At 44.4% G+C, this 12,980-nt stretch overlaps 1 protein-coding gene across 2 annotated transcripts in view; it reads right to left on the minus strand.

Annotated features, from left to right (window-relative positions):
* Positions 1 to 12,980, minus strand: part of HSPG2 (heparan sulfate proteoglycan 2) — a 411,257-nt gene that overhangs the window by 15,203 nt on the left and 383,074 nt on the right. For both annotated transcript variants that reach the window (XM_068131082.2, XM_078787133.1), the window contains 3 exons: positions 11,472 to 11,716; positions 11,188 to 11,359; positions 5,224 to 5,346 (listed from right to left, as the gene is read on the minus strand). In XM_068131082.2, the coding sequence (XP_067987183.2) occupies positions 5,224 to 5,346; positions 11,188 to 11,359; positions 11,472 to 11,716 (540 nt within the window). The remainder of the gene's footprint in view (positions 1 to 5,223; positions 5,347 to 11,187; positions 11,360 to 11,471; positions 11,717 to 12,980) is intronic.

The raw sequence follows: 12,980 nt of genomic DNA on the forward strand, positions 1-12,980 counted from the left end.
TAGTATGGGATGCTTATGTTGGGGTGGTTATTTGTGAGTTAGTATGGGATGCTTATGTTGGGGTGGTTACATGTGAGTTGGTATGGGGTGGTTATTTGTGAGTTAGTATGGGATGCTTATGTTGGGGTGGTTATTTGTGAGTTAGTATGGGATGCTTATGTTGGGGTGGTTATTTGTGAGTTCGTATGGGATGCTTATGTTGGGGTGGTTACATGTGAGTTGGTATGGGGTGGTTATTTGTGAGTTAGTATGGGATGCTTATGTTGGGGTGGTTATTTGTGAGTTAGTATGGGATGCTTATGTTGGGGTGGTTATTTGTGAGTTAGTATGGGATGCTCATGTTGGGGTGGTTATTTGTGAGTTAGTATGGGATGCTTATGTTGAGGTGGCTATTTGTGAGTTAGTAAGGGATGCTTATGTTGGGGTGGTTATTTGTGAGTTAGTAAGGGATGCTTATGTTGGGGTGGTTATTTGTGAGTTAGTATGGGATGCTTATGTTGGGGTGGTTATTTGTGAGTTAGTATGGGATGCTTATGTTGGGGTGGTTATTTGTGAGTTAGTAAGGGATGCTTATGTTGGGGTGCTTATTTGTGAGTTAGTATGGGATGCTTATGTTGGGGTGGTTATTTGTGAGTTAGTAAGGGATGCTTATGTTGGGGTGGTTATTTGTGAGTTAGTAAGGGATGCTTATGTTGGGGTGGTTATTTGTGAGTTAGTATGGGATGCTTATGTTGGGGTGGTTATTTGTGAGTTAGTAAGGGATGCTTATGTTGGGGTGGTTATTTGTGAGTTAGTATGGGATGCTTATGTTGGGGTGGTTATTTGTGAGTTAGTAAGGGATGCTTATGTTGGGGTGGTTATTTGTGAGTTAGTATGGGATGCTTATGTTGGGGTGGTTATTTGTGAGTTAGTATGGGATGCTTATGTTGGGGTGGTTATTTGTGAGTTAGTAAGGGATGCTTATGTTGGGGTGGTTATTTGTGAGTTAGTATGGGATGCTTATGTTGGGGTGGTTATTTGTGAGTTAGTATGGGATGCTTATGTTGGGGTGGTTATTTGTGAGTTAGTATGGGATGCTTATGTTGGGGTGGTTATTTGTGAGTTCGTATGGGATGCTTATGTTGGGGTGGTTATTTGTGAGTTTGTATGGGATGCTTATGTTGGGGTGGTTATTTGTGAGTTAGTATGGGATGCTTATGTTGGGGTGGTTATTTGTGAGTTAGTATGGGATGCTTATGTTGGGGTGGTTACATGTGAGTTGGTATGGGGTGGTTATTTGTGAGTTAGTATGGGATGCTTATGTTGGGGTGGTTATTTGTGAGTTAGTATGGGATGCTTATGTTGGGGTGGTTATTTGTGAGTTCGTATGGGATGCTTATGTTGGGGTGGTTACATGTGAGTTGGTATGGGGTGGTTATTTGTGAGTTAGTATGGGATGCTTATGTTGGGGTGGTTATTTGTGAGTTAGTATGGGATGCTTATGTTGGGGTGGTTATTTGTGAGTTAGTATGGGATGCTCATGTTGGGGTGGTTATTTGTGAGTTAGTATGGGATGCTTATGTTGAGGTGGTTATTTGTGAGTTAGTATGGGATGCTTATGTTGGGGTGGTTATTTGTGAGTTAGTATGGGATGCTCATGTTGGGGTGGTTATTTGTGAGTTAGTATGGGATGCTTATGTTGGGGTGGTTATTTGTGAGTTAGTATGGGATGCTTATGTTGGGGTGGTTATTTGTGAGTTAGTATGGGATGCTTATGTTGGGGTGGTTATTTGTGAGTTAGTATGGGATGCTTATGTTGGGGTGGTTATTTGTGAGTTCGTATGGGATGCTTATGTTGGGGTGGTTATTTGTGAGTTTGTATGGGATGCTTATGTTGGGGTGGTTATTTGTGAGTTAGTATGGGATGCTTATGTTGGGGTGGTTATTTGTGAGTTAGTATGGGATGCTTATGTTGGGGTGGTTACATGTGAGTTGGTATGGGGTGGTTATTTGTGAGTTAGTATGGGATGCTTATGTTGGGGTGGTTATTTGTGAGTTAGTATGGGATGCTTATGTTGGGGTGGTTATTTGTGAGTTCGTATGGGATGCTTATGTTGGGGTGGTTACATGTGAGTTGGTATGGGGTGGTTATTTGTGAGTTAGTATGGGATGCTTATGTTGGGGTGGTTATTTGTGAGTTAGTATGGGATGCTTATGTTGGGGTGGTTATTTGTGAGTTAGTATGGGATGCTCATGTTGGGGTGGTTATTTGTGAGTTAGTATGGGATGCTTATGTTGAGGTGGCTATTTGTGAGTTAGTAAGGGATGCTTATGTTGGGGTGGTTATTTGTGAGTTAGTAAGGGATGCTTATGTTGGGGTGGTTATTTGTGAGTTAGTATGGGATGCTTATGTTGGGGTGGTTATTTGTGAGTTAGTATGGGATGCTTATGTTGGGGTGGTTATTTGTGAGTTAGTAAGGGATGCTTATGTTGGGGTGCTTATTTGTGAGTTAGTATGGGATGCTTATGTTGGGGTGGTTATTTGTGAGTTAGTAAGGGATGCTTATGTTGGGGTGGTTATTTGTGAGTTAGTAAGGGATGCTTATGTTGGGGTGGTTATTTGTGAGTTAGTATGGGATGCTTATGTTGGGGTGGTTATTTGTGAGTTAGTAAGGGATGCTTATGTTGGGGTGGTTATTTGTGAGTTAGTATGGGATGCTTATGTTGGGGTGGTTATTTGTGAGTTAGTAAGGGATGCTTATGTTGGGGTGGTTATTTGTGAGTTAGTATGGGATGCTTATGTTGGGGTGGTTATTTGTGAGTTAGTATGGGATGCTTATGTTGGGGTGGTTATTTGTGAGTTAGTAAGGGATGCTTATGTTGGGGTGGTTATTTGTGAGTTAGTATGGGATGCTTATGTTGGGGTGGTTACTTGTGAGTTAGTATGGGATGCTTATGTTGGGGTGGTTATTTGTGAGTTCGTATGGGATGCTTATGTTGAGGTGGTTACTTGTGAGTTAGTATGGGATGCTTATGTTGGGGTGGTTATTTGTGAGTTAGTATGGGATGCTTATGTTGGAATGGTTATTTGTGAGTTAGTATGGGATGCTTATGTTGGGGTGGTTATTTGTGAGTTAGTATGGGATGCTTATGTTGGGGTGGTTATTTGTGAGTTCGTATGGGATGCTTATGTTGAGGTGGTTACTTGTGAGTTAGTATGGGGTGGTTATGTTGGGGTGGTTATTTGTGAGTTCGTATGGGATGCTTATGTTGGGGTAGTTATTTGTGAGTTAGTTTGGGATGCTTATGTTGGGGTGGTTATTTGTGAGTTCGTATGGGATGCTTATGTTGAGGTGGTTACTTGTGAGTTAGTATGGGGTGGTTATGTTGGGGTGGTTATTTGTGAGTTCGTATGGGATGCTTATGTTGGGGTGGTTATTTGTGAGTTAGTATGGGATGCTTATGTTGGGGTGGTTATTTGTGAGTTAGTATGGGATGCTTATGTTGGGGTGGTTATTTGTGAGTTAGTATGGGATGCTTATGTTGGGGTGGCTATTTGTGAGTTAGTATGGGATGCGTATGTTGGGGTGGTTATTTGTGAGTTAGTATGGGATGCTTATGTTGGGGTGGTTATTTGTGAGTTAGTATGGGATGCTTATGTTGGGGTGGTTATTTGTGAGTTTGTATGGGATGCTTATGTTGGGGTGGTTATTTGTGAGTTAGTATGGGATGCTTATGTTGGGGTGGTTATTTGTGAGTTAGTATGGGATGCTTATGTTGGGGTGGTTATTTGTGAGTTAGTATGGGATGTTTATGTTGGGGTGGTTATTTGTGAGTTAGTATGGGATGCTTATGTTGGGGTGGTTATTTGTGAGTTAGTATGGGATGCTTATGTTGGGGTGGTTATTTGTGAGTTCGTATGGGATGCTTATGTTGGGGTGGTTATTTGTGAGTTAGTAAGGGATGCTTATGTTGGGGTGGTTATTTGTGAGTTAGTATGGGATGCTTATGTTGGGGTGGTTATTTGTGAGTTACTATGGGATTCTTATGTTGGGGTGGTTATTTGTGAGTTAGTTTGGGATGCTTATGTTGGGGTGGTTATTTGTGAGTTAGTTTTGGATGCTTATGTTGGGGTGGTTATTTGTGAGTTAGTATGGGATGCTTATGTTGGGGTGGTTATTTGTGAGTTAGTATGGGATGCTTATGTTGGAGTGGTTATTTGTGAGTTAGTATGGGATGCTTATGTTGGGGTGGTTATTTGTGAGTTGGTATGGGATGCTTATGTTGGAGTGGTTATTTGTGAGTTAGTATGGGATGCTTATGTTGGGGTCGTTATTTGTGAGTGAGTAAGGGATGCTTATGTTGGGGTGGTTACTTGTGAGTTGGTGTGGGGTGGTTATTTGTGAGTTAGTATGGGGTGGTTATGATGGGGTGGTTACTTGTGAGTTGTTGTGAGGTGGTTACAATTGCGTGATTATTTGTGAGTTAGTATGGGGTGGTTATTGTGGGGTGGTTATTTGTGAGTTAGTATGGGATGCTTATGTTGGGGTCGTTATTTGTGAGTTAGTAAGGGATGCTTATTTTGGGGTGGTTACTTGTGAGTTTGTGTGGGGTGGTTATTTGTGAGTTAGTATGGGGTGGTTATGATGGGGTGGTTACTTGTGAGTTGTTGTGAGGTGGTTACAATTGCGTGATTATTTGTGAGTTAGTATGGGATGGTTATTGTGGGGTGGTTATTTGTGAGTTGGTGTGGGGTGGTTATTTGTGAGTTAGTATGGGGTGTTTATGTTGGGGTGGTTATGTTGGGGTGGTTATGTTGGGGTGGTTACTTGTGAGTTGTTATGAGGTGGTTACAATTGTGTGATTATTGTGAGTTGGTGTGGGCTGGTTATTTGTGAGTTGGTGTGGGGTGGTTACGTTGCTCCTTACAAGTTCAGCTCACAAGAATAATCTGGTTCCTGTGTCATGCCTCAAAACCTCTCTTCACTGTACTCCCATTAAAAACTATACATATTACTTACGTACTGTATATGTAAAGGAAAATGAAAGTTGCAATTCTAAATTCTGTGTCATCACCGTTTTTACGAACTTTTTCCTATCTTGAAGTTGCATACTTTTCCCATCCAACATAAAAAACTTAAATATGTGGATGGCCCATGGTTCAACAGAACACAAGTCTTCGGATTGCTGAATAATGCAACTCTAGAGGCCAATAAACTATAATGTTGGAGAATGTAACCTCACCCTCTTCACATTCTTCTCCTTGGTAACCGAGAGGACAGAAACAGCCAGTCCCCACACAAGTACCACCATGTTGGCATGGTGCTTGTCGCTGACAGGAGTCATGTCCCAACTCACAATGTTCTCCTGCAGTCAGGGGTAGGAATAATGGTACGTGTGTTAAACATAACGCAAAGAAACACTTAATATTCTTCACATGCTTCCGCTTCCGGTTCCTCCGCTTCCGGTTCCTCTGGCGAAGAAGCGTCCTTCGAGCTCTCCACGTCATCAAAGTTTAAGTACTTTCCCATTCGTGTCCTTGTCAAATTTCCACTCGTTATTTTATTGTGTATGTGTTACTGTGTGTATCGAGTTATTAGTCATCTTGGTTTGTAATTCATGCAAACTTGTGTGTAATTAGTCGTTTTCTGTTCGCACCATGTGCGCGGCCTGGTACCTTGAGGCTTCCCTCCCCCCGTCGGTGTTTTGTGAATATAAGTTCTTTCCTTCGCTGTATTGATGTTTCTTTGATTTTCTTTTCTCCCCCTATCTCCCCAAACAATTTACCCTTTGTCTCACGTTTTGGATACAAAAATAAATAAATACAATTTTACAAAAAAATACACAGCCCACGTGTGCTGTTGTCTCACCCTGCCCCCTTTATCTCCTTTTCTTCCACCTCTTCCTTCCATCTCCAGCCGATACTCACCTTTCCAATTCTAGTTTCCTCCATACTCATTCAACCCTTTCTCCTTCTTTCTCAGATCCATGCCCTCTCTTCAGGGATTTTTCCCAGATTGTTTTTTCACGGTTTTGTTTAAATATTATTCAAATATGTTTAAACTTTCCCCTGCAGTGTTTTATTCAGTGGTTTATTACAACATGCTGTTTTTCTTCCTATTTAAAAGGGTTTTTTCAATTTCCTCTTCAATTCATTCCATTTCAAAAGAAAATTCTATCTCTTACAGTTCTTCCTTTCTAGATTCTCTAAACCCAGCTTCATTCCACCCCTCCTCTATTGTTTTCAAATGGATCTCTGACTTATAAATCACAATAAACCAAGTTTCTAATACATGTTTGTTTGTCATCAATCGTCCACTTTCAAAACTCCCCCCTCACCCCTCCCCTCCTAAACCCCCCCTCACCCCTCCCCTCCAAACCTCCACCCTCACCCCTCCCTTTCAATCCTCCCCCCTCGCCCTTCCCCTTCTAATCTCCCCCCTTGCCCCTCCCCTTCTAATGTCCCCCTTCCCCCTCCCCCTCAAATCTCCCCCCTCACCCCTCCCCTTAAAATCTCCCCCATTACCATCTTTTTCCAATTCACCCTCCTTGCCCCTCCTCCTCAAAGCTTCCTCCTCCCCACTTCCTCTCCCTTCCATCTCATACCTCCACCTCCTTCAACCTGCTACTTTGCTCAGCCCCCACCTCAAACAACACCTCACTGTGCCTCATCCCATCACCATCAAACCTTTTGTCCTCATCATCATCCTTCCCTTTCTCCCAACACTTCTGCAATCTCCAACCCACAATCAACAGCGCTCCCTACCTCCCCCTCTCAACCCTCATCTTACCCTACTCCTCCCTCCCCCTGTCCTGTAACCGATGCTCCCCCATCCTCTTCCTTAACGGAATGGACCTCAAACATCTGGGGCCTTCGCACAAATCTGATTGATCTCTCCATACAGGTTGCTTCTGACAAACTAGACGTAATCTCCTTAACAGAAACTTTCCTCCTTCAAGATGTCTCTGAATCCTTAATTTCTCTTCCTGGTTACACCCTCCTCCGGTGTGATAGACCTGAGCCTCGTCCTGGTGGTGGGGTTGCTATCTTTATCAAAAACTCTCTTCCTCACTCTCCCTGCACTGCCCTCTATCCACCCAACCCCCAGGAGTATCTCTGGCTCTGGCTTCCCCTCCGCTCCAACCTTTTTTTCACATGTGTTTTGTACCGTCCTCCAAACAGCGATGACTCCATTTACATCTCCCTGTCTGACAACATGGGCTAACTTCTATCCACTCATCCCAACTCTCTCTTCCTCATATGTGGTGACTTCAACTGTCATCATGCCAGCTGGCTGGGTGAGGGTTCCTCTCTCACCAGCCATGGCACCTCAGCAAAGGACTTCTGCGACTCACTGGGATTGACACAATCTGTCAATTTCCCGACCCGGATCTCAGTCAACGGAGCATCTTCTCTTCTGGACTTGGTATGACAAACTTCCCTGCAAATGTCTGCTGTTCTTCTTCTGCTCCAATCGGTTCTTCTGATCATGCGCTTGTTAAAGTGGATATCTCTCTGGCCATTCTCAGAGAGCCTCCTCAGCGTTGACGAGTCTGGCATTTCACTCAGGCCGACTGGCACGGTCTTCAAGCAGCCATCAATCATCTGGACTGGTCTCCCATCTCTACTGTCTCTGACATCAACTCATCTTTGGAATTCTTCCAAAGTAAACTGCTCTCTTTCATGCACAGATTTATCCCATCTCATCTTCAGTTGTCCTACCCTTCCTCCTGTCCATGGTACACTGAAGCTTGTGGTGAGGCAGGTGCCATGAAACAACTTGACTTCACCTCATGGAAGGTTAATCCAACTGAAGGCAATCTCAGTTCCTTCCACCATGCTCAGAACAAGTGTGTGTCTACCCTCAGGAGAGCCATGAAACAATATCTCTCGACTCTCAAGACTGAACTTTCAAACCTGTCTGCCTCCTCCAAATCCTGGTGGCGTCTGGTAAAATCTGTCTCTGGTGTTTGTTCCCCCTCCATCCCCTCCATTACCTCAAATAGCTACACAGCTGACACTGCACGTGCAAAAGCCGAATGCCTCAACTCTGTGTTTGCCTCTAAATCTTGTGTCCCGAACCCATCTCTCTCTGTACCCACCATACTCAGTCGAACCCAGCTGCTCCTGGAATCTGTGTCCTTCTCTCTTGACAAGGTGGAGACGTTTTTGTCAAACCTCGACTCTGATTCTGCAACTGGATCAGACAGCATCAGCCCACTGGTCCTAAAATCCTTCTCTACCACTCTTTCTGTTCTCTTCACTCTCACCCCTCCATCTGCCATCTGCTTGGAAAACAGCCAACATTACCGCTTTAAACAAAAAAGATGCTACAACAGATCCTTGCAACTACAGACCAATCAGCCTGCTCCCAATTATCAGCAAAGTCATGGAATCCATCATTGCTTCTGACATCAAATCTTTCCTCTTCTCCAATGGCTTGATCTCGGATCATCAATTTGGATTCAGACCAGATCATTCTACTGTGGGCATGCTGCTTCTGCTATCTCAACAATAGATGGAAGTCCTCAATGCCAAACAGGAAATCAGACATGTGGACTTCCTCAACGGTCATAGTCAATGCGTGGCCCTAAATGAAATTCTCACATATCCCCTTCCTGTTCAAGCTGGAGTTCCTCAAGGAAGTGTTCTGGGCCCTGTTCTTTTTCTGGTCTTCATTAATGATCTCTCCGACTCTCTGGAAAATCCTCTCTATCTCTTTGCTGATGACTCCACTCTCTGCCGCTCCATATCTCAACCCTCAGATCGGCAGGCAGCAGCCTCTTCACTCTCTGCAGGTCTGGACAAAATCACAAACTGGTCAAACACGTGGAACATGTCTTTCAATCCTGACAAATCTCATACTCTCACTTTGTCTCTCCGAAAAGCTCATCTGGACAACCCTCCCATCTACTTTCTGAACAATCCTCTTGACGAAGTTCTGTCACTCAAGCTTTTGGGTCTCACTATCTGCGATGATCTTTCCTGGGAAAACCACATTTCCAAGCTGGCCTCCAAAACTAGTCGCCGACTGGGCATTCTCCATCATGCGAAGTCCTTTCTGGGTACTTCTGAGTTCCTCACCACATACAAAGCTTTTATCCGCAGCTCAATGAGCTCAATGATAGCTCAACTGCTCTCCCCTCTGGGCCGGTGCTCCTGCCTCACACCTAGTTCGGCTTCACGCGGTTGAAACCAAAGCATTCAGAATCATTGGAATCTCCTGCGATGAAGCTGATTCTGAGGGACTTTCTCTCTGTCACCGCAGGCAGGTTGGTGGTCTTTCTGTCTTCTACCGACTCCTCTCTGGCCTTGCTCCCCCAGCTCTGTTTGTGCTCTGTCCCCCAGATATTCCTGCAGGACGCCCAAGATCTGCCAGTAACCCTCTTCTGTTGAAACTTCCAAAATCAAGACTCTCTGCTCACCTTCACTCTTTCATTCCTCTTTTCTTCTGCCTCTGAAACAAACTCCCACACTCTCTTCAATCCCTCTCCTCCCTCCAGGTCTTTAAAACAGCTGTTCACCACCATCTCTTGTCTTCCCCTATCCAAAACCTTGATCTTTTCTACACCCGTTAAAACACCCCAAATTCACCTCTTTCAATCCACAACTTATTTCCCAAAATTCCTCGTCGTGAAATTCCTAGTAGTGTTCATTTGCTTTATACTGTGTACGCCTCCCTCCTCCCCAGCCCTCCCCTTATAACAGATCTACTGACGTCCTTGTTCTCTTCTGTTGTTGTGCTGGTGTGCTTTCCTCTCCCTCTTGTCTCCCGCTCCCTTCATTGTTTGTTTTATGTGTCTGTGCATGTTGTCTTGTTCAATGTGTTAGCTCTCCCACGAGCCTCGATTCCGTATCCAAAAAAATAATTTCTTTTATTATTACTATTGCTAGTAAATACCTGCTTTGCCCTCCCCCCCCCCCCCCCCCCCCCCAAGAAGCTAATTTTGGTTCCGCCACCTACCCTCTCCCTTCACACGTAAAAATTGCAATTAACCCTCCCCCTATTATATGTACATTCAAATATAACCTCAACTAACATGCATATATTACTCTGCCTTTTGTCTGGGTCATCACCCCATCTTCAGGGAGCAAGAGGGCATTTTTATTGTTCCCATGACCATCTCACAGGTACTCCCAGCAGGTATGCTTAATTTAAAGATCAACCGAGCCGTTTTCAATTCAAGAAGGTTCGGTTGTTTGTTTATTTATTTTTTATTTGTATATATATTTCAACATGATCTACGGCTCGTAGAGGAGCTGCTCCCCACCCCTCACCGCCACTCACCACCCCGCCAACCCCCCCCCCCCCCCCCACACACACAACACAAGGCTGTTGGATGAGACAAACAGCCGCTGAGCTTGGGGGAAGTGTTGTCACTTCCCAGAGTACTTTGGGTACCAGTGACGTCACAACAATGGCGCCGCTTTTTTCACCGCACACAGCAAAGCATTTTTTCCAAAGGAGGAATCGTCTCCCCATGGATGCCAACCTATGGGGACTGTCTGTGCCCCTATCCATTTAAATGCTGAGTGTCAAGCATGGAAGCAGCACGCACCATTTTAAAAGTCTTTGGTATGACTCGGCCGGGAGTCGAGCGACCGACCTCCCAGACACAGAGTGGACGCACGAACCATTACACCATTGGGTCTGGTTCAAAGATGTATACATATAATTGGCGAATTTTAGTATGATTATTATTATTATCATTATTATTAGGAAAATGAAATCACACGAGACAGATAAATACCAAGACCATCACCCCTGTGTATATATCCACATCCTAGAAATCTGGCCGAAGCTCATGCAGATCATGCTGGTCATTATCCAACTCACGCCAAGCAGGGAATTTGTTACCAAGCACACTATATGGCTTACGTTTAAAAAAAAAAGACAATACACAGCGAGATATGTAATAAAGTCAACTAAAATAAAATGTGGGAGAGAAGACAACTGGATTTAGGTCTCCATCCGAACACCATGTTGCAGAGACGTAGTTCCCCCTGCTTCCACTCTGCCTACAGAGGGTAGTATTCAGTTGAGTTAGACCCAGCCGAGCATCAAACCCAGGTTAGATGTATCAATGACAGGCAATTACTTCCCTTATAGTTACTATCCTAGAGATTGTAGGTGATTATGAGAAGTTATATATGGTGTTTCTAACTGATGAGCAACGACAATTCAACTTGGTAGTTGTAAAACTTACCATAGTAATTGTCTTGGCAAACGCACTGGAACTCAAACTCTCCAAGAGCAAGGCAAGAGCCGCCATTGAAACAGGGTGAGCAATCGCATGGAGAAACCTCAGTACACTGCATCACATCACTGCTCGCAATGTAGCTATACATCATGTCCAGCACTTTGCCATTCACCAAGACCTGACATCACATTGAAAAGAGGAAGGAAGATGAATATTTACAATCATACGAAGAAGGGTTTGGTGGCACGTCCCTGCCTTATCCTCATTTTTTGATCTTGCGCAGCACTTACCTCACCAATGCAACCATCCAGGCCGTATGAGGAGTTGACGGCAGGAGGGGTAGACTGTGGAGAAGCCACTCCACCTAGGAAGAGTGGCCCTTGAAGATTGAGGCCCAAAGCTCGGCCTGGAGACTGGCCGGTAGCGGTGCGGCCATCATCGATGCGTAGGGCACCGATGCGCCCAGTTCGAGAAGCACGTACACGATGCCACACGCCAGGACGTATAAGATCCACACTTCGCAAAACTGCAAGCCCTGATCGTCACACCGCGTGCATTCATTTCAATATGGATCGTTATTCTGCAACAATTATTTAGTATAATTTCCTGATATGCTCAACCTACCCCTGTAATTGTGCACACAGAATGCTGTACAGGAGTTAAATATTATATTGCAACAAATTTCATAAAATATCTCCAAACTAGAGAAAGATTATTTGGACCGGCTTTAACATTTAGATGTAGAGCAAGTTGAAATTTGACTCCAAACATCAATGTGATATCACGTATGTTCAACAACCATTCATGGACAAAACAATGCTTCATACCTCCATAGAAACCAATGGGAAATTTAATTAAATTGGACGTCCTGCAAAATGGTCCTTTTACATCTCTCTATCTCTATATCTACCTATCTATCTATCTATCTCTATCTATATCTATATCTATATCTATCTATCTATCTATCTATATCTATATCTATCTATATCTCTATATCTTATCTCTATATCTCTATATCTATATCTCTATATATGCATCTATAAAATGCATGTTGTGTATCTCTATATCTACCTCTCTTCCCGGTCCTCATCCGTCTCCGTCTCCGTCTCCGTCTCACCCCACCCATTTCGCCATCCCTCTCTCTGTCTCAGTCTCTCCCCGCCTGTCTCAGTCTGTCTCTCCCTGCTCATCTCAGTCTGTTTCTCCCTGCTAATCTCAGTCTGTCTCTCCGCCACCAGCCTCAGTCTCTCCGCCACCAGCCTCAGTCTCTCCTCATTCGCCTCAGTCTCTCCCCGTCTATCTCCGTTTCTCCCTGACTATCTGTCTCTTCCTGCTCATCTCAGTCTGTCTCGCTCTACTCATCTCAGTCTGTCTCTCCGCCACCAGCCTCAGTCTCTCCTCATTGGCCTCAGTCTCTCCCCATCTATCTCCGTTTCTTCCTGACTATCTCAGTCTCTTCCTGTTCATCTCAGCCTGTCTCTCTCTGCTCATCTCAGTCTGTCTCTCTCTGCTCATCTCAGTCTGTCTCTCTCTGCTCATCTCAGTCTGTCTCTCTCTGCTCATCTCAGTCTGTCTCTCTCTGCTCATCTCAGTCTGTCTCTCTCTGCTCATCTCAGTCTGTCTCTCTCTGCTCATCTCAGTCTGTCTCTCCACCACCAGCCTCAGTCTCTCCTCATCTGCCTCAGTCTCTCCCCATCTATCTCCGTTTCTCCCTGACTATCTCACTCTCTTCCTGCTCATCTCAGTCTGTCTCTCTCTACTCGTCTCAGTCTGTCTCTCTCTACTCATCTCAGTCTGTC

The sequence above is a fragment of the Myxine glutinosa genome, chromosome 11, assembly GCF_964187855.1.
Source record: "Myxine glutinosa chromosome 11, kmMyxGlut1.1, whole genome shotgun sequence".
In the NCBI taxonomy this organism is placed as follows: Eukaryota; Metazoa; Chordata; class Myxini; order Myxiniformes; family Myxinidae; genus Myxine; species Myxine glutinosa.